Below are 22,915 nucleotides of genomic sequence, written 5' to 3' on the forward strand. Positions count from 1 at the left end.
CTGCCATTGGTAGACTAGATGTGATTGGTAGGCTGGCTGCTAATGGTAAGCTAGTTGTGATTGGTGGGCTGGTTGCCATTGGTGTTCTTGCTCAGGCCAACATCCCCAGCATCGAAGCTTTGACCATGCTCAATCAACTCCGATGGACGGGTCACATTGTCCGCATGCCCGATACGAGACTCCCAAAACAAGCGCTCTACTCGGAGCTCCGGCACGGCAAGAGAGCCTCAGGTGGGCAGAGGAAACGCTTCAAGGACACCCTCAAAGCCTCCTTGAAAAAGTGTAACATCCCCACCGACACCTGGGAATCCCTGGCCCAAGACCGCACAAAGTGGAGGAGAAGCATCCGGGAAGGCGCCGAACACCTCGAGTCTCTTCGCTGGGAGCAAGCGGAAGCCAAGCGCAAGGAGCGCACGTCAACCCAAGCACCCCATCCACCCGCCCCTTCAACCACCGTCTGCCCCACCTGTGACAGAGACTGTCGGTCCCGCATTGGACTCATCAGCCACCTGCGAGCTCATTTTTAATGTGGAAGCAAGTCATCCTCGGTTCCGAGGGACTGCATAAGAAGAAAAGTTCCGTGTGTGTTCCGATGGTTGATGGGTTGCTGTGTAATGCCAGGAGGGGTTTGGTTTTCTCCCCTGAACTTTGACCTTTCAGCGGGAGAATCCTCTGCGCTCAGATTCTTTGCCTTTGCAGACTTCAGCTCCGGCACGCGGTATACCGGAGCTGCGCATGCGCAGTACCCATTTGGGTCATGCTTTTGCCGGCTCCATGCAGAGGTCAGGGGATCAGTTGGTGGCGGTAAAGATCGAGGATCAAAAAGGGGGGGGGAGAAAGGGAGGGGGGGCGAGAGAGGGGGGGAGAAAGGGAGAGGTGGGGGGAAGGGAGTAGTCACCTGAGAACTCATTTTTAATGTGGAAGCAAGTCATCCTCGGTTCCGAGGGACTGCCTAAGAAGAAGCTGTGATTGGTGGGCTGGTTGCCATTGTTAGATTAGTTGTGATTGGTAGGCTAGCTGCCAGTGGTAAACTAGTTGTGATTGGTAGGCTGGCTGCCAGTGGTAAACTAGTTGCGATTGGTACGCTGGTTGCCATTGGTAGACTAGTTGTGATTGGTAGGCTAGCTGCCAATGGTAGACTAGTTGCAATTGGTACGCTGGCTGCCATTGGTAGACTAGTTGTGATTGGTAGGCTAGCTGCCAATGGTAGACTAGTTGCGATTGGTACGCTGGCTGCCAATGGTAAACTAGTTGAGATTGGAGGCTGGTTGCCATTGGGAGACTAGTTGTGATTGGTAGGCTGGCTGCTAATGGTAAACTATTTGTGATTGGTAGGCTAGCTGCCAATGGTAAACTAGTTGTGATTGGTATGCTAGCTGCCAATGGTAAACTAGTTGTGATTGGTATGCTAGCTGCCAATGGTAAGCTAGTTGTGATTGGTAGGCTAGCTGCCAATGGTAAACTAGTTGTGATTGGTAGGCTGGCTGCCAATGGTAAACTAGTTGTGATTGGTAGGCTGGCTGCCAATGGTAAACTAGTTGTGATTGGTAGGCTGGCTGCCAATGGTAAGCTAGTTGCGATTGGTCGGCTAGCTGCCAATGGTAAACTAGTTGGGATTGGTGGGTTGGTTGTGATTGGTAGGTTGGTTGTGATTGGCAGGCTAGTTACCATTGGTAGGCTGGTTGCAAAATCCATTTGAGTCAAGTGAATTTTGCGACTCATATTTGCTCTGTTGATAAAACGTACCATTGGCTCCTAGATACCGTGGTTAGTTTTTATTCACTGATTAGATCCCACATACCTTAGTTAGTTATTATTCAGATTGGATCCCACATACCTTAGTTAGTTATTATTCAGATTGGATCCCACACACCTTAGTTAGTTATTATTCAGATTGGATCCCACATACTAGTTAGGTTTTTTTGTATTTATTATTTCTTGGGACGTGGATGTCGCCGGTAAGGCCGGCATTTTTTGCCCATCCCTAATTGCCCTCAAGGCAGTGGTGAGCCGCCTTCTTCAATACAACCGAGTGGTTTGCTAGGCCATTTCAGAGGGCAGTTAAGAGTCAACCACATTGCTGTGGGTCTGGCGTCACATATAGGCCAGACCGGGTAAGGACAGCAGATTTCCTTCCCTAAAGGATATTAGTGAACCAGATGGATTTTTACGACAATCTGGTAGTGTCATCATCATTGAATATAAGAACATAAGAATTAGGAGCAGGAGTAGGCCACACGGCCCCTCGAGCCTGCTCTGCCATTCAGTAAGATCATGGCTGATCTTCAACCTCAACTCTACTTTCCCACCCGATCCCCATATCCCTTGATTCCCTTAGAGCCAAAAAATCTATCGATCTCTGTCTTGAATATACTCAATAACTCAGCATCCACAGCCTTTTGGTGTAGAGAATTCCAAAGATTCACAATCCTCTGTTATTATTCAGATTGGATCCCACATATTAGTTACTTATTATTCACTGATTGGATCCCACATATTAGTTAGTTAATATTCACTGATTGGATCCCACATATTAGTTACTTATTATTCACTGATTGGATCCCACATATTAGTTAGTTAATAGTCACTGATTGGATCCCACATATTAGTTAGTTAATATTCACTGATTGGATCCCACATACTAGTTAGTTATTATTCACTGATTGGATCCCACATACTAGTTACTTATTATTCACTGATTGGATACCATATACAAGTTAGTAATTATTCACTGATTGGATACCACATACTAGTTAGTTATTATTCACTGATTGGATCCCACATACTAGTTACTTATTATTCACTGATTGGATACCATATAATAGTTAGTCAACATTCACTGATTGGATCCCACACACTAGTTAGTTATTATTCACTGATTGGATCCCGCGTACTTGTTAGTTATTGTTCACTGATTAGCTCCCACGTACTCGTTAGTTATTATTAAGATTGGATCCCACATAGTAGTTAGTTATTATTTACTGACTGGATCCCACATACTAGTTAATTATTATTCACTGATTGGATTCCATGTACTAGTTAGTTATTATTCACTGATGGATCCCACGTACTAGTTAGTTATTATTCACTGATTGGCTCCCACATACTAATTAGTTATTATTAAGATTGGATCCCGCATACTAGTTAGTTATTATTTACTGACTGGATCCCACATACTAGTTAATTATTATTCACTGATTGGATCCCACATACTAGTTAGTTATTATTCACTGATTGGGTCCCATGTACTAGTTAGTTATTATTCACTGATTGGATCCCACGTACTAGTTAGTTATTATTTACTGACTGGATCCCACGTACTAGTTAATTATTATTCACTGATTGGATCCCGCATACTAGTTAGTTATTATTCACTGATTGGATCCCACATACTAGTTAGTTATTATTCACTGATTGGATCCCGCATACTAGTTAGTTATTATTCACTGATTGGATCCCACATACTAGTTAATTATTATTCACTGATTGGATCCCGCATACTAGTTAGTTATTATTCACTGATTGGATCCCACATACTAGTTAATTATTATTCACTGATTGGATCCCGCATACTAGTTAATTATTATTCACTGATTGGATCCCACATACTAGTTAGTTATTATTCACTGATTGGGTCCCATGTACTAGTTAGTTATTATTCACTGATTGGATCCCATGTACTAGTTAGTTATTATTCACTGACTGGTTCCCACGTACTAGTTAGTTATTATTTACTGACTGGATCCCACATACTAGTTAATTATTATTCACTGATTGGATTCCACATACTAGTTAGTTATTATTAAGATTGGATCTCACGTACTTGTTAGTTATTATTTACTGATTGAATCCCACGTACTAGTTAGTTACTATTAAGATTGGATCCCATGTACTAGTTAGTTATTATTAAGATTGGATCCCACATATTAGTTAGTTATTATTCACTGATTGGATCCTACATACCTTGGTTAGTTATTACTCACTGATTGAAGTTTTTCGGTCTTGTTTCCATGACAGCGTGCTGAACCGGACTCCTTCCTACCTCATTCACGAGATCATTCTAGTTGACGACTTCAGTGAAGACCGTGAGTATTGGACAATGTCCAGACTGCCCCTTCCTTTAACCACTCTCGTGACAGACAAACCTTGTATCTCATCATTTGAAAGGGAAATGGATAAATATATGAAGATGAAGAATATGGGGAAAGGGGAGAGTAATGGGCTTAGAGGAGATGGCTCCAGTTGAAGAACTAACACTAGCACAGGTACAATGGGCTGAATGGCCTCATTCTGTGCTGTAATTTTTAGCTTTCTATCTATTTCTTTAGTGACAGTTTTATCCTAATAGAGTTGTTGTAAACTGTTATATGAAACCACGTGGCGTTGCTCCTGGTCAGCTGAAAAATGCAAGCTTTTTTTTAAATATAAAAGATGGCGGCAGAGTTGGGAGACAGACTTCAGAAACTCACTCCACTGCATCATCTACTGGACAGAGCCTGCAACTACACTGTTACAGCCAACTGTTTACATACAAGATTTCAATTCTTAATGTTTGCAAAGGCTGATTCAATGTTAACTGTTGACATCGAAGCTTGGCCAATAATCGTGACAACTGCAGGTTGGACAGAAAGTGCGAGCATACAAAAGACTTTTAATGTTCTACTATAGGATCTCCCATTGGGTTAGTGGCAAGAAGCCAGAGGAGGCAATTCGCAAGAAAGGAGTGGGTAAAGAGGAGCACATAATAACCTGATTTTAGAACCTCGAAAGGGAGAGAACAATTACATTTTAAAATTAACTCTAAAAAAGTTTAAAACGTGAAACTGAAACTTACCTGGAGAGAAACCAAGATGGTGGATGGAGTCTGTGAAAGATTCAAGAATGTTGGGTAAGTGGGGCTTTTGAAGCTCCATCTAGTGGTAGAAATGTGCAGCTACAGGCGTGACTGTGTGACAGCTACCGAAACAATAGGGAATCCCATCCAGGTGCTGCCCAGAGTCATAACAGAATGGTGAAGCCCAAATAAGGTGTGTCTGATGTACATAGCAGATTGAACAGAATATGTGGATAGATATACTTTGCTGCGACTGGTATTGCAACCATTTTAGAGAGAGGCCAGGGTGCCCTGATCTGGCAGTGCTTACTCACTGACCTGTACACCCGCTCTCAGATGCAGAGAGGTACTGCCCTACGACAGCAGTCACGGGTGCAAGATTACCTATTTTTAAAGAATCTTCAAGGTCACCAGAATGATACCCGGACTTCAAGGGTTAAGTTAGAAGGAGAGATTACACAAATTAGTGTTGTATTCCCGAGAATTTAGAAGGTTAGAACATAAGAACATAAGAAATAGGAGCAGGAGTAGGCCATTTGGCCCTTCGAGCCTGCTCCGCCATTCAATAAGATCATGGCTGATCTTCTACCTCATTTCATTTTCCTGCACTATCCCCATATCCCTTGATTCCCTTTAATATCCAAAAATCTATCGATCTCTGACTTGAATATACTCAACAACTGAGCCTCCACAGCCCTCTGGGGTAGAGAATTCCAAAGATTCACCACCCTCTGACTGAAGAAATTTCTCCTCATCTCAGTCCTAAATGGCCGACCCCTTATTCTGAGACCGTGACCCCTGTATCTGACTCCCCAGCCAGGGGAAACATCCTCCCTGCATCTACCCTGTCAAGCCCTGTAAGAATTTTGTATGTTTCAATGAGATCACCTCTCATTCTTCTAAACTCCAGAGAATATAGGTCTAGTCTACTCAATCTGTCCTCATAGGACAATCCTCCCATCCCAGGAACCAGTCTGGTGAACCTTCGTTGCACTCCCTCTATGGCAAGTATATGTTGGGGTGATCTGATTGAAGTTTTCAGGATATTAAGGGGAACAGATAGGGTAGATAGAGAGAAACTACTTCCACTGGTTGGGATTCTAGGACTAGGGGGCATAGTCTAAAAATTAGAGCCAGACCTTTCAGGAGTGAAATTAGGAAACACTTCTACACACAAAGGGTGGTAGAAGTTTGGAATTCTCTTCCACAAACAGCAATTGATGTTAGATCAATTGTTAATTTTAAATCGGAGATTGATAGCTTTTTGTTAACCAAAGGTATTAAGGGATATGGGCCAAAGGTGGGTACATGGAGTTAGGCCGCAGATCAGCCATGATCTCATTGAATGGCGGAGGAGGCTCGAGGGGCTGAATGGCCTCCTCCTGCTCCTATGGTCCTATGTCATGGGGTGGAAGGGAACTCTTTTTTTTCTCTGTTTATGTTTTATTTAAAGGCTGTTCATTGAGGACTCTCGCTGGATCTGTCTCGGTTCACCCTCTATAAACGGGCACCAGAGGGTGGGCCAGGGAGGCCTGCTCCCACGGGCTGGTCAATAAACAGGCTTAAATAGCTTAAACGTGTTAACTGTGGCGCTAATTAATCATGGGGGAAGGGAGCAGGGTTAAAATGGCTAAGCAAGGCCTTGGTGGAGCATTGAAGGAACTCCCGCAAACACTGGGACGTTGGGAATTCCCGTAGAGACTGGGATGTTGGGAACTCCCGTAGACGCTGGGTCGTTAGGAACTCCCGTAGACGCTGGGATGTTGGGAACTCCCGTAGACGCTGGGACGTTGGGAATTCCCGTAGACACTGGGACGTTGGGAACTCCCGTAGACACTGGGACGTTGGGAACTCCCGTAGAGACTGGGACGTTGGGAACTCCCATAGACACTGGGACGTTGGGAACTCCTGTAGACACTGGGACGTTGGGAACTCCCGTAGACGCTGGGACGTTGGGAACTCCCGTAGACACTGGGACGTTGGGAACTCCCGTAGAGACTGGGACGTTGGGAACTCCCGTAGACACTGGGATGTTGGGAACTCCCGTAGACACTGGGACGTTGGGAATTCCCATAGACGGCAAGACATTGGGAATTCCCGTAGACGCTGGGACGTTGGGAATTCCCGTAGACACTGGGATGTTGAGAATTCCCATAGACGCTGGGACGTTGGGAACTCCCGTAGACGCTGGGACGTTGGGAACTCCCGTAGACGCTGGGACGTTGGGAACTCTCGTAGACGCTGGGACGTTGGGAACTCCCGTAGACACTGGGATGTTGGGAACTCCCGTAGACGCTGGGACGTTGGGAACTCCCGTAGACACTGGGACGTTGGGAACTCCCGTAGACGCTGGGACGTTGGGAACTCCCGTAGACACTGGGACGTTGGGAACTCCCATAGACACTGGGACGTTGGGAATTCCCATAGACACTGGGACGTTGGGAACTCCCGTAGATGCTGGGACGTTGGGAACTCCCGTAGACACTGGGACGTTGGGAACTCCCGCAGACGCTGGGACGTTGGGAATTCCCATAGACACTGGGACGTTGGGAACTCCCGTAGACGCTGGGACGTTGGGAACTCCCATAGACACTGGGACGTTGGGAATTCCCGTAGATGCTGGGACGTTGGGAACTCCCGTAGATGCTGGGACGTTGGGAACTCCCGTAGATGCTGGGACGTTGGGAACTCCCGTAGATGCTGGGACGTTGGGAACTCCCGTAGATGCTGGGACGTTGGGAACTCCCGTAGACGCTGGGACGTTGGGAACTCCCGTAGACACTGGGACGTTGGGAATTCCCGTAGACGGCGAGACGTTGGGAATTCCCGTAGATGCTGGGACGTTGGGAATTCTCGTAGACGGCAAGATGTTGGGAACTCCCGTAGACGGCGAGACGTTGGGAATTCCCGTAGAAGCTGGAACATTAGGAATTCCCATTGATTCTGTGATGTTGGGAATTCCCATGGACCCCAGGACATTGGGTGTCCTGACCAGAAACATGGGAAGAGCTGTTTTATTTTGTATTTATTCGCAGGGTGTGGGCAATGCTGAATTTCTTGCCCATCCTTAGTTACCCTGAGATGGCGGTCATGGACCTTCTCCCAGTCATTGTTTTTACAGCCGAGATGCTTGCCTGGCCAAATCACAAGTCATTAAGAATCACCAATTACCTGGACAAGTATAAGAAATAATTAAAAAGGCAAATGGAATGTCAGCCTTCACCTCGAGGCTGGAATTCGATAGAGTGCGTACAGAGAAACTATTTCCTCTGGCAGGGGAATCCCAGAACAAGGCAGCACAATCTTAAAATTTGAACTAGGCATCAAGTCAGGAAGCAATTCTTCATACAAAGGGTAGTGGAAATCTGGAACTTGCTCCCCCAAAAGGCTGTGGGTCAATTGGAATTTTCAAGACTGAGATCAATAGACTTTTATTTGGTAAGGATATCAAGGGATATGGAGGTAAGGCGGGTAAATGGAGTTGAGGTGCTGATCAGCCACAGTCTAGTTGAATGGAAGGACAGGCTGGAGGGGCTGAATGACCTACTCCTGCTCCTATATTTCTATGTAGTGTGGGACTGAAGCCACATGTCGGCTCAGACCGGGTAGCGAATGGCAGATTCCCTTCCCTGAAGGCGATTGGTGAGCCAGTTTTTCTTTTAACATTTCCTACTGCTAACCCACAAGTCCCCAGGTTTTATTAAATTCAATTACGCAGCTTGCCAGTAGGGTGGGATTCAAACTCACAACCTCTAGGTTGCTGGTCCAGCAGCAGAACCCTCACACCGCCACACCCTGAACTTGTGCTGTTCTGTCCCTGCAGCGGATGACTGCCGGTTGCTGACCAGACTCTCGAAGGTGAAATGTTTGCGGAATGCGCAACGAGAAGGTGAGCTGGGAGGTGGCGGGAAATCAGTGGGTTGTTCTACGAACTTTATGACCCGCTGAGTGTTTTCCAGCAATATCTGTCTTTATTTCAGAGTTCCAGCATCCGCAGGGTTTTGCCTTTTGTTTTACGAAACTGTGTGTGACACAGACTCCGAGGCAGTAAATGTGGGCAGCACTGCTAATTAAAGGAGCAGCGCCTCAAGGGATGGGGTGGGGGAAGGGAGGGGGAGGGTACCGCAGTAAATCCACCCCGGCAGTCGGGTGAGAGAACGCCAGTGAGGTCTGCCCGCCCTTGGCCCACGGTACTGAGGCCAGTTCTCACAGCTCCTTCTATGTTGCTGCAGTTGAGCTCAGCCATCTTGGCGGAGACTGGGGATGGAAGGCGGGACTTTGCATTCTCTTTTCCTGCATACTGGAAAGAAGAGAATGAATTTATACCGGTGCCCCGTGGTGTCCCAGAGCACTTCACGGCCAGCTAATTACTCATGAAACAAGGCAAATACAGCAGTCAGTCTGTGCACAGCAAGATCCCGCAAGCAGCGAGGGAGATAACTGACCAATTGATCCGTTTGGAGATTCCAGCTTGCGACTCGCTGCATTACTGTTGTCCGTAGCATAAAAAGCAGCAGAGAAGAGCGATGGAGGGGCTTCCTCAGAGAACGTGGGGGTTGGGAGGCCACAGGAGCAAGCAGATTTGGGAGGAGGTTGGTGGGGGATTAGGGGATTTCTGAAGCCAGAATGGTCATTCCCTCCTGCGAGGGGTGTGGGTGAGTCCCAATCAGACAATGACAAGTGAATGAGTTACACCGTAAATGCCACTGCTCAGAAATGATTGAACTTGCCCGATATCGCTCACAGGCTCTCGGCAATGACGTTCTGCTTCTGATCAGGGTTAATCAGGTCTCGGGTCCGCGGTGCGGAAGCTGCTGAAGCCGGAGTACTGACTTTCCTGGACAGTCACTGCGAGGTGAACAAAGACTGGCTACCTCCCCTTCTACAGAGAACTAAAGAGGTGAGATACGTCCCATCGCCATCAGAGTAAAGCGAGAGATACATCCCATCACTGTCAGAGTAAAGTGAGAGATACATCCCATCACCGTCAGAGTAAAGTGGGAGATACGTCCCGTTACCGTCAGAGTAAAGGGAGAGATACGTCCCATCACCGAGAGAGTAAAGGGAGAGATACGTCCCATCACCGTGAGAGTAAAGGGAGAGATACGTCCCATCACCGAGAGAGTAAAGGGAGAGATACGTCCCATCACCGTGAGAGTAAAGGGAGAGATACGTCCCATCACCGAGAGAGTAAAGGGAGAGATATGTCCCATCACCGTGAGAGTAAAGGGAGAGATACGTCCCGTCACCGTGAGAGTAAAGGGAGAGATACGTCCCATCACCGTGAGAGTAAAGGTAGAGATACGTCCCATCACCGTGAGAGTAAAGGGAGAGATACGTCCCATCACCGTGAGAGTAAAGGGAGAGATACGTCCCATCACTGTGAGAGTAAAGGGAGAGATACGTCCCATCACCGTGAGAGTAAAGGGAGTGATACGTCCCGTCACCGTGAGACTAAAGGGAGAGATATGTCCCATCACCGTGAGACTAAAGGGAGAGATACGTCCCATTACCGTGAGAGTAAAGGGAGAGATACGTCCCATTACCGTGAGAGTAAAGGGAGAGATACGTCCCATCACCGTGAGAGTAAAGGGAGAGATACATCCCGTCACCGTGAGAGTAAAGGGCGAGATACGTCCCATCACCGTGAGAGTAAAGTGAGAGATACGTCCCATCACCGAGAGAGTAAAGGGAGAGATACGTCCCATCACCGTGGGACTAAAGGGAGAGATACGTCCCATCACCGTGGGACTAAAGGGAGAGATACGTCCCATCACCGTGAGAGTAAAGCAAGAGATACGTCCCATCACCGTGAGAGTAAAGCAAGAGATACGTCCCATCACCGTGACAGTAACGGGAGAGATACGTCCCATCACCGTGAGAGTAAAGGGAGAGATACGTCCTTTCACCATGAGAGTAAAGGGAGAGATACGTCCCATCACCGATAGAGTAAAGGGAGAGATACGTCCCATCACCGAAAGAGAAAAGGAAGAGATACGTCCCATCACCGTGAGAGTAAAGGGAGAGATACGTCCCATCACCGTGAGAGTAAAGGGAGAGATACGTCCCATTACCGTGAGAGTAAAGGGAGAGATACGTCCCATTACCGTGAGAGTAAAAGGAGAGATAGGCCCCATCACCGTGAGAGTAAAGGGAGAGATACATCCCGTCACCGTGAGAGTAAAGGGAGAGATACGTCCCATCACCGTGAGAGTAAAGTGAGAGATACGTCCCATCACCGAGAGAGTAAAGGGAGAGATACGTCCCATCACCGTGAGAGTAAAGTGAGAGATACGTCCCATCACCGTGAGAGTAAAGCAAGAGATACGTCCCATCACCGTGAGAGGAAAGCAAGAGATACGTCCCATCACCGTGAGAGTAAAGGGAGAGATATGTCCCATCACCGTGAGAGTAAAGGGAGAGAAACGTCCTTTCAACATGAGAGTAAAGGGAGAGATACGTCCCATCACCGAGAGAGTAAAGGGAGAGATACGTCCCATCACCGAAAGAGTAAAGGAAGAGATACATCCCATCACCGTGAGAGTAAAGGGAGAGATACGTCCCATCACCGTGAGAGTAAAGGGAGTGATACGTTCCGTCACAATGAGACTAAAGGGAGAGATACGTCCCATCACTGTGAGAGTAAAGGGAGAGATGCGTCCCATCACCGTGAGAGTAAAGGGAGAGATACGTCCCATCACCGTGAGAGTAAAGGGAGTGATACGTCCCGTCACCGTGAGACTAAAGGGAGAGATACGTCCCATCACTGTGAGAGTAAAGGGAGAGATACGTCCCATCACCGTGAGAGTAAAGGGAGAGATATGTCCCATCACCGTGAGAGTAAAGAGAGAGATACGTCCCATCACCGTGAGACTAAAGGGAGAGATACGTCCCATCACCGTGAGAGTAAAGGGAGAGATACGTCCCATCACCGTGAGAGTAAAGGGAGTGATACGTCCCGTCACCGTGAGACTAAAGGGAGAGATACGTCCCATCACCGTGAGACTAAAGGGAGAGATACGTCCCATTACCGTGAGAGTAAAGGGAGAGATACGTCCCATCACCGTGAGAGTAAAGGGAGAGATACGTCCCATCACCGTGAGAGTAAAGGGAGAGATACGTCCCATCACCGTGAGAGTAAAGGGAGAGATACGTCCCATCACTGTGAGAGTAAAGGGAGAGATACGTCCCATCACCGTGAGGGTAAAGCGAGAGATACGTCCCATCACCGTGAGAGTAAAGGGAGGGATACGTCCCATCACCATGAGAGTAAAGGGAGAGATACGTCCCATCACTGTGAGAGTAAAGGGAGAGATACGTCCCATCACCGTGAGGGTAAAGCGAGAGATACGTCCCATCACCGTGAGGGTAAAGCGAGAGATACGTCCCATCACCGTGAGGGTAAAGCGAGAGATACGTCCCATCACCGAGAGAGTAAAGGGAGAGATACGTCCCATCACCGTGAGCGTAAAGCAAGAGATACGTCCCATCATCGTGAGAGTAAAGCGAGAGATACGTCCCATCACCGTGAGAGTAAAGGGAGAGATACGTCCCATCACCGTGAGAGTAAAGGGAGATATACGTCCCATCACCGTGAGAGTAAAGGTAGAGATACGTCCCATCACCGTGAGAGTAAAGGGAGAGATACGTCCCATCACCGTGAGAGTAAAGGGAGAGATACGTCCCAATACCGTGAGAGTAAAGGGAGAGATACGTCCCATCACCGTGAGAGTAAAGGGAGAGATACATCCCGTCACCGTGAGAGTAAAGGGCGAGATACGTCCCATCACCGTGAGAGTAAAGTGAGAGATACGTCCCATCACCGAGAGAGTAAAGGGAGAGATACGTCCCATCACCGTGGGACTAAAGGGAGAGATACGTCCCATCACCGTGGGACTAAAGGGAGAGATACGTCCCATCACCGTGAGAGTAAAGCAAGAGATACGTCCCATCACCGTGAGAGTAAAGCAAGAGATACGTCCCATCACCGTGACAGTAACGGGAGAGATACGTCCCATCACCGTGAGAGTAAAGGGAGAGATACGTCCTTTCACCATGAGAGTAAAGGGAGAGATACGTCCCATCACCGATAGAGTAAAGGGAGAGATACGTCCCATCACCGAAAGAGAAAAGGAAGAGATACGTCCCATCACCGTGAGAGTAAAGGGAGAGATACGTCCCATCACCGTGAGAGTAAAGGGAGAGATACGTCCCATTACCGTGAGAGTAAAGGGAGAGATACGTCCCATTACCGTGAGAGTAAAAGGAGAGATAGGCCCCATCACCGTGAGAGTAAAGGGAGAGATACATCCCGTCACCGTGAGAGTAAAGGGAGAGATACGTCCCATCACCGTGAGAGTAAAGTGAGAGATACGTCCCATCACCGAGAGAGTAAAGGGAGAGATACGTCCCATCACCGTGAGAGTAAAGTGAGAGATACGTCCCATCACCGTGAGAGTAAAGCAAGAGATACGTCCCATCACCGTGAGAGGAAAGCAAGAGATACGTCCCATCACCGTGAGAGTAAAGGGAGAGATATGTCCCATCACCGTGAGAGTAAAGGGAGAGAAACGTCCTTTCAACATGAGAGTAAAGGGAGAGATACGTCCCATCACCGAGAGAGTAAAGGGAGAGATACGTCCCATCACCGAAAGAGTAAAGGAAGAGATACATCCCATCACCGTGAGAGTAAAGGGAGAGATACGTCCCATCACCGTGAGAGTAAAGGGAGTGATACGTTCCGTCACAATGAGACTAAAGGGAGAGATACGTCCCATCACTGTGAGAGTAAAGGGAGAGATGCGTCCCATCACCGTGAGAGTAAAGGGAGAGATACGTCCCATCACCGTGAGAGTAAAGGGAGTGATACGTCCCGTCACCGTGAGACTAAAGGGAGAGATACGTCCCATCACTGTGAGAGTAAAGGGAGAGATACGTCCCATCACCGTGAGAGTAAAGGGAGAGATATGTCCCATCACCGTGAGAGTAAAGAGAGAGATACGTCCCATCACCGTGAGACTAAAGGGAGAGATACGTCCCATCACCGTGAGAGTAAAGGGAGAGATACGTCCCATCACCGTGAGAGTAAAGGGAGTGATACGTCCCGTCACCGTGAGACTAAAGGGAGAGATACGTCCCATCACCGTGAGACTAAAGGGAGAGATACGTCCCATTACCGTGAGTGTAAAGGGAGAGATACGTCCCATTACCGTGAGAGTAAAGGGAGAGATACGTCCCATCACCGGGAGAGTAAAGGGAGAGATACATCCCGTCACCGTGAGAGTAAAGGGAGAGATACGTCCCATCACCGTGAGAGTAAAGTGAGAGATACGTCCCATCACCGAGAGAGTAAAGGGAGAGATACGTCCCATCACCGTGAGACTAAAGGGAGAGATACATCCCATCACCGTGAGAGTAAAGCAAGAGATACGTCCCATCACCGTGAGAGTAAAGCAAGAGATACTTCCCATCACCGTGACAGTAAAGGGAGAGAGACGTCCCATCACCGTGAGAGTAAAGGGAGAGATACGTCCTTTCACCATGAGAGTAAAGGGAGAGATACGTTCCATCACCGAGAGAGTAAAGGAAGAGATACGTCCCATCACCGTGAGAGTAAAGGGAGCGATACGTCCCATCACCGTGAGAGTAAAGTGAGAGATACGTCCCATCACCGAGAGAGTAAAGGGAGAGATACGTCCCATCACCGTGAGACTAAAGGGAGAGATACGTCCCATCACCGTGAGAGTAAAGCGAGAGATACGTCCCATCACCGTGAGAGTAAAGCAAGAGATACGTCCCATCACCGTGACAGTAAAGGGAGAGAGACGTCCCATCACCGTGAGAGTAAAGGGAGAGATACGTCCTTTCACCATGAGAGTAAAGGGAGAGATACGTTCCACCACCGAGAGAGTAAAGGGAGAGATACGTCCCATCACCGAGAGAGTAAAGGAAGAGATACGTCCCATCACCGTGAGAGTAAAGGGAGCGATACGTCCCATCACCGTGAGAGTAAAGGGAGAGATACGTCCCATTACCGTGAGAGTAAAGGGAGAGATACGTCCCATTACCGTGAGAGTAAAGGGAGAGATACGTCCCGTCACCGTGAGAGTGAAGGGAGAGATACGTCCTGTCACCATGAGAGTAAAGGGAGAGATACGTCCCATCACCGAGAGAGTAAAGGGAGAGATACGTCCCATTACCGTGAGGGTAAAGGGAGAGATACGTCCCATCACCGTGAGAGTAAAGGGAGAGATATGTCCCATCACCGTGAGAGTAAAGGGAGAGATACGTCCCATCACCGTGAGAGTAAAGGGAGAGATACGTCCCATCACCGTGAGAGTAAAGTGAGAGATACGTCCCATCACCGAGAGAGTAAAGGGAGAGATAAGTCCCATCACCGTGAGACTAAAGGGAGAGATACGTCCCATCACCGTGAGAGTAAAGCAAGAGATACGTCCCATCACCGTGAGAGTAAAGCAAGAGATACGTCCCATCACCGTGACAGTAAAGGGAGAGAGACGTCCCATCACCGTGAGAGTAAAGGGAGAGATACATCCTTTCACCATGAGAGTAAAGGGAGAGATACGTTCCATCACCGAGAGAGTAAAGGGAGAGATACGTCCCATCACCGAGAGAGTAAAGGAAGTGATACGTCCCATCACCGTGAGAGTAAAGGGAGCGATACGTCCCATCACCGTGAGAGTAAAGGGAGAGATACTTCCCATTACCGTGAGAGTAAAGGGAGAGATACGTCCCATTACCGTGAGAGTAAAGGGAGAGATACGTCCCGTCACCGTGAGAGTAAAGGGAGAGATACGTCCTGTCACCATGAGAGTAAAGGGAGAGATACGTCCCATCACCGAGAGAGTAAAGGGAGAGATACGTCCCATTACCTTGAGGGTAAAGGGAGAGATACGTCCCATCACCGTGAGAGTAAAGGGAGAGATATGTCCCATCACCGTGAGAGTAAAGGGAGAGATACGTCCCATCACCGTGAGAGTAAAGTGAGAGATATGTCCCATCACCGTGAGACTAAAGGGAGAGATATGTCCCATCACCGTGAGAGTAAAGGGAGAGATACGTCCCATCACCGTGAGAGTAAAGGAAGAGATACGCCCCATCACCGAGAGAGTAAAGGGAGAGATACGTCCCATCACCGTGAGAGTAAAGGGAGAGATACGTCCCATCACCGTGAGAGTAAAGGGAGAGATACGTCCCATCACCGTGAGAATAAAGGGAGAGATATGTCCCATCACCGTGAGAGTAAAGGGAGAGATACGTCACATCACCGTGAGAGTAAAGGGAGAGATACGTCCCATCACCGTGAGAGTAAAGGGAGAGATACGTCCTATCACCGTAAGAGTAAAGGGAGAGTTACGTCCCGTCACCGTGAGAGTAAAGGGAGAGATACGTCCCATCACCGTGAGAGTAAAGGGAGAGATACGTCCCATCACCATGAGAGTGAAGGGAGAGATACGTCCCATCACCGTGAGACTAAAGGGAGAGATACGTCCCATCACCTTGGGAGTAAAGGGAGAGATACGTCCCGTCACCGTGAGACTAAAGGGAGAGATACGTCCCATCACTGTGAGAATAAAGGGAGAGATACGTCCCATCACTGTGAGAGTAAAGGGAGATATACATCCCGTCACCGTGAGAGTAAAGGGAGAGATACGTCCCATCACCGTGAGAGTAAAGTGAGAGATACGTCCCATCACCGAGAGAGTAAAGGGAGAGATACGTCCCATCACTGTGAGAGTAAAGGGAGAGATACGTCCCGTCACCGTGAGAGTAAAGGGAGAGATACGTCCCATCACCGTGAGAGTAAAGTGAGAGATACGTCCCATCACCGAGAGAGTAAAGGGAGAGATACGTCCCATCACCGTGAGAGTAAAGGGAGAGATACGTCCCATCACCGTGAGAGTAAAGCAAGAGATACGTCCCATCACCGTGAGAGTAAAGCAAGAGATACGTCCCATCACCGTGAGAGTAAAGGGAGAGATACGTCCCATCACCGTGAGAGTAAAGGGAGAGATACGTCCCATCACCGTGAGAGTAAAGCGAGAGATACGTCCCATCACTGTGAGAGTAAAGGGAGAGATACGTCCCATTACCGTGAGGGTAAAGGGAGAGATACGTCCCATCACCGTGAGAGTAAAGGGAGAGATATGTCCCATCACCGTGAGAGTAAAGAGAGAGATACGTCCCATCACCGTGAGAGAAAAGTGAGAGATATGTCCCATCACCGTGAGACTAAAGGGAGAGATATGTCCCATCACCGTGAGAGTAAAGGGAGAGATACGTCCCATCACCGTGAGAGTAAAGGAAGAGATACGCCCCATCACCGAGAGAGTAAAGGGAGAGATACGTCCCATCACCGTGAGAGTAAAGGGAGAGATACGTCCCATCACCGTGAGAGTAAAGGGAGAGATACGTCCCACCACCGTGAGAGTAAAGGGAGAGATATGTCCCATCACCGTGAGAGTAAAGGGAGAGATACGTCCCATCACCGTGAGAGTAAAGGGAGAGGTACGTCCCATCACCGTGAGAGTAAAGGGAGAGATATGTCCCATCACCGTAAGAGTAAAGGGAGAGATACGTCCCGTCACCGTGAGAGTAAAGGGAGAGATACGTCCCATCACCGTGAGAGTAAAGGGAGAGATACGTCCCATCACCGTGAGTGTGAAGGGAGAGATACGTCCCATCACCGTGAGAGTAAAGCAAGAGATACGTCCCATCACCGTGAGAGTAAAGGGAGAGATACGTCCCATCACCGTGAGAGTAAAGGGAGAGATACGTCCCATCACCGTGAGAGTAAAGCGAGAGATACGTCCCATCACTGTGAGAGTAAAGGGAGAGATACGTCCCATTACCGTGAGGGTAAAGGGAGAGATACGTCCCATCACCGTGAGAGTAAAGGGAGAGATATGTCCCATCACCGTGAGAGTAAAGAGAGAGATACGTCCCATCACCGTGAGAGAAAAGTGAGAGATATGTCCCATCACCGTGAGACTAAAGGGAGAGATATGTCCCATCACCGTGAGAGTAAAGGGAGAGATACGTCCCATCACCGTGAGAGTAAAGGAAGAGATACGCCCCATCACCGAGAGAGTAAAGGGAGAGATACGTCCCATCACCGTGAGAGTAAAGGGAGAGATACGTCCCATCACCGTGAGAGTAAAGGGAGAGATACGTCCCACCACCGTGAGAGTAAAGGGAGAGATATGTCCCATCACCGTGAGAGTAAAGGGAGAGATACGTCCCATCACCGTGAGAGTAAAGGGAGAGGTACGTCCCATCACCGTGAGAGTAAAGGGAGAGATATGTCCCATCACCGTGAGAGTAAAGGGAGAGATACGTCCCATCACCGTGAGAGTGAAGGGAGAGATACGTCCCATCACCGTGAGACTAAAGGGAGAGATACGTCCCATCACCATGGGAGTAAAGGGAGAGATACGTCCCGTCACCGTGAGACTAAAGGGAGAGATACGTCCCATCACTGTGAGAATAAAGGGAGAGATACGTCCCATCACTGTGAGAGTAAAGGGAGATATACATCCCGTCACCATGAGAGTAAAGGGAGAGATACGTCCCATCACCGTGAGAGTAAAGTGAGAGATACGTCCCATCACCGAGAGAGTAAAGGGAGAGATACGCCCCATCACTGTGAGAGTAAAGGGAGAGATACGTCCCGTCACCGTGAGAGTAAAGGGAGAGATACGTCCCATCACCGTGAGAGTAAAGTGAGAGATACGTCCCATCACCGAGAGAGTAAAGGGAGAGATACGTCCCATCACCGTGAGAGTAAAGGGAGAGATACATCCCATCACCGTGAGAGTAAAGCAAGAGATACGTCCCATCACCGTGAGAGTAAAGCAAGAGATACGTCCCATCACCGTGAGAGTAAAGGGAGAGATACGTCCCATCACCGTGAGAGTAAAGGGAGAGATACGTCCTTTCACCATGAGAGTAAAGGGAGAGATACGTTCCATCACCGAGAGAGTAAAGGGAGAGATACGTCCCATCACCGAGAGAGTAAAGGAAGAGATACGTCCCATCACCGTGAGAGTAAAGGGAGAGATACGTTCCATCACCGTGAGAGTAAAGGGAGAGATACGTCCCATTACCGTGAGAGTAAAGGGAGAGATACGTCCCATTAGCGTGAGAGTAAAGGGAGAGATACGTCCCGTCACCGTGAGAGTAAAGGGAGAGATACGTCCTGTCACCATGAGAGTAAAGGGAGAGATACGTCCCATCACCGAAAGAGTAAAGGGAGAGATACGTCCCATCACCGTGAGAGTAAAGCGAGAGATACGTCCCATCATCGTGAGAGTAAAGGGAGAGATACGTCCCATCACCGTGAGAGTAAAGCGAGAGATACGTCCCATCACTGTGAGAGTAAAGGGAGAGATATGTCCCATTACCGTGAGGGTAAAGGAAGAGATACGTCCCATCACCGTGAGAGTAAAGGGAGAGATATGTCCCATCACCGTGAGAGTAAAGGGAGAGATACGTCCCATCACCGTGAGAGAAAAGTGAGAGATATGTCCCATCACCGTGAGACTAAAGGGAGAGATATGTCCCAACACCGTGAGAGTAAAGGTAGAGATACGTCCCATCACCGTGAGAGTAAAGGAAGAGATACGCCCCATCACCGAGAGAGTAAAGGGAGAGATACGTCCCATCACCGTGAGAGTAAAGGGAGAGATACGTCCCATCACCGTGAGAGTAAAGGGAGAGATACGTCCCATCACCGTGAGAGTAAAGGGAGAGATATGTCCCATCACCGTGAGAGTAAAGGGAGAGATACGTCCCATCACCGTGAGAGTAAAGGGAGAGGTACGTCCCATCACCGTGAGAGTAAAGGGAGAGATACGTCCCATCACCGTAAGAGTAAAGGGAGAGATACGTCCCGTCACCGTGAGAGTAAAGGGAGAGATACGTCCCATCACCGTGAGAGTAAAGGGAGAGATACGTCCCATCACCGTGAGTGTGAAGGGAGAGATACGTCCCATCACCGTGAGACTAAAGGGAGAGATACGTCCCATCACCGTGGGAGTAAAGGGAGAGATACGTCCCGTCACCGTGAGAGTAAAGGGAGAGATACGTCCCATCACCATGAGAGTAAAGTGAGAGATACGTCCCATCACCGAGAGAGTAAAGGGAGAGATACGTCCCATCACCGTGAGAGTAAAGCAAGAGATACGTCCCATCACTGTGAGAGTAAAGGGAGAGATACGTCCCATCACCGTGAGAGTAAAGTGAGAGATACGTCCCATCACCGTGAGAGTAAAGCAAGAGATACGTCCCATCACCGTGAGAGTAAAGCAAGGGATACGTCCCATCACCGTGACAGTAAAGGGCGAGATACGTCCCATCACCGTGAGAGTAAAGGGAGAGATACGTCCTTTCACCATGAGAGTAAAGGGAGAGATACGTCCCATCACCGAGAGAGTAAAGGGAGAGATAAGTCCCATCACCGAAAGAGTAAAGGAAGAGATACATCCCATCACCGTGAGAGTAAAGGGAGAGATACGTCCCATCACCGTGAGAGTAAAGGGAGAGATACGTCCCATTACCGTGAGAGTAAAGGGAGAGAAACGTCCCATTACCGTGAGAGTAAACGGAGAGATACGTCCCATCACCGTGAGAGTAAAGGGAGAGATACATCCCGTCACCGTGAGAGTGAAGGGAGAGATACGTCCCATTACCGTGAGAGTAAAGGGAGAGATACGTCCTTTCACCATGAGAGTAAAGGGAGAGATACGTCCCATCACCGAGAGAGTAAAGGGAGAGATACATCCCGTCACCGTGAGAGTAAAGGGAGAGATACGTCCCATCACCGTGAGAGTAAAGGGAGAGATACGTCCCATCACCGTGAGACTAAAGGGAGAGATACGTCCCATCACTGTGAGAGTAAAGGGAGAGATATGTCCCATTACCGTGAGGGTAAAGGGAGAGATACGTCCCATCACCGTGAGAGTAAAGGGAGAGATATGTCCCATCACCGTGAGAGTAAAGGGAGAGATACGTCCCATCACCGTGAGAGAAAAGTGAGAGATATGTCCCATCACCGTGAGACTAAAGGGAGAGATATGTCCCAACACCGTGAGAGTAAAGGTAGAGATACGTCCCATCACCGTGAGAGTAAAGGAAGAGATACGCCCCATCACCGAGAGAGTAAAGGGAGAGATACGTCCCATCACCGTGAGAGTAAAGGGAGAGATACGTCCCATCACCGTGAGAGTAAAGGGAGAGATACGTCCCATCACCGTGAGAGTAAAGGGAGAGGTACGTCCCATCACCGTGAGAGTAAAGGGAGAGATACGTCCCATCACCGTAAGAGTAAAGGGAGAGATACGTCCCGTCACCGTGAGAGTAAAGGGAGAGATACGTCCCATCACCGTGAGAGTAAAGGGAGAGATACGTCCCATCACCGTGAGTGTGAAGGGAGAGATACGTCCCATCACCGTGAGACTAAAGGGAGAGATACGTCCCATCACCGTGGGAGTAAAGGGAGAGATACGTCCCGTCACCGTGAGAGTAAAGGGAGAGATACGTCCCATCACCATGAGAGTAAAGTGAGAGATACGTCCCATCACCGAGAGAGTAAAGGGAGAGATACGTCCCATCACCGTGAGAGTAAAGCAAGAGATACGTCCCATCACTGTGAGAGTAAAGGGAGAGATACGTCCCATCACCGTGAGAGTAAAGTGAGAGATACGTCCCATCACCGTGAGAGTAAAGCAAGAGATACGTCCCATCACCGTGAGAGTAAAGCAAGGGATACGTCCCATCACCGTGACAGTAAAGGGCGAGATACGTCCCATCACCGTGAGAGTAAAGGGAGAGATACGTCCTTTCACCATAAGAGTAAAGGGAGAGATACGTCCCATCACCGAGAGAGTAAAGGGAGAGATAAGTCCCATCACCGAAAGAGTAAAGGAAGAGATACATCCCATCACCGTGAGAGTAAAGGGAGAGATACGTCCCATCACCGTGAGAGTAAAGGGAGAGATACGTCCCATTACCGTGAGAGTAAAGGGAGAGAAACGTCCCATTACCGTGAGAGTAAACGGAGAGATACGTCCCATCACCGTGAGAGTAAAGGGAGAGATACATCCCGTCACCGTGAGAGTGAAGGGAGAGATACGTCCCATTACCGTGAGAGTAAAGGGAGAGATACGTCCTTTCACCATGAGAGTAAAGGGAGAGATACGTCCCATCACCGAGAGAGTAAAGGGAGAGATACATCCCGTCACCGTGAGAGTAAAGGGAGAGATACGTCCCATCACCGTGAGAGTAAAGGGAGAGATACGTCCCATCACCGTGAGACTAAAGGGAGAGATACGTCCCATCACCGTGAGAGTAAAGCAAGAGATACGTCCCATCACCGTGAGAGTAAAGCAAGAGATACGTCCCATCACCGTGACAGTAAAGGGAGAGATACGTCCCATCACCGTGAGAGTAAAGGGAGAGATACGTTCTTTCACCATGAGAGTAAAGGGAGAGATACGTCCCATCACCGAGAGAGTAAAGGGAGAGATACGTTCCATCACCGAAAGAGTAAAGGAAGAGATACGTCTCATCACCGTGAGAGTAAAGGGAGAGATACGTCCCATCACCGTGAGAGTAAAGGGAGAGATACATCCCGTCACCGTGAGAGTAAAGGGAGAGATACGTCCCATCACCGTGAGAGTAAAGTGAGAGATACGTCCCATCACCGAGAGAGTAAAGGGAGAGATGCGTCCCATCACCGTGAGAGTAAAGTGAGAGATACGTCCCATTACCGTGAGAGTAAAGCAAGAGATACGTCCCATCATCGTGAGAGTAAAGCAAGAGATACGTCCCATCACCGTGAGAGTAAAGGGAGAGATACGTCCCATCACCGTGAGAGTAAAGGGAGAGATACGTCCTTTCAACATGAGAGTAAAGGGAGAGATACGTCCCATCACCGAGAGAGTAAAGGGAGAGATACGTCCCATCACCGAAAGAGTAAAGGAAGAGATACGTCCCATCACCGTGAGAGTAAAGGGAGAGATACGTCCCATCACCGTGAGAGTAAAGGGAGAGATACGTCCC

At 48.6% G+C, this 22,915-nt stretch overlaps 1 protein-coding gene across 1 annotated transcript in view; it reads left to right on the forward strand.

Moving 5' to 3' along the window:
• Positions 1-22,915, forward strand: part of LOC147113121 (polypeptide N-acetylgalactosaminyltransferase 14-like) — a 327,805-nt gene that overhangs the window by 168,619 nt on the left and 136,271 nt on the right. The window contains 3 exon segments of the mRNA XM_085998011.1: positions 4,018-4,085; positions 8,658-8,723; positions 9,613-9,734. Coding sequence (XP_085854137.1) covers positions 4,018-4,085; positions 8,658-8,723; positions 9,613-9,734 — 256 coding nt within the window.

Source organism: Somniosus microcephalus, chromosome 9 (assembly GCF_052327205.1).
Source record: "Somniosus microcephalus isolate GS21.2 chromosome 9, FLI_Smic_1.0, whole genome shotgun sequence".
NCBI classification, from domain to species: Eukaryota; Metazoa; Chordata; class Chondrichthyes; order Squaliformes; family Somniosidae; genus Somniosus; species Somniosus microcephalus.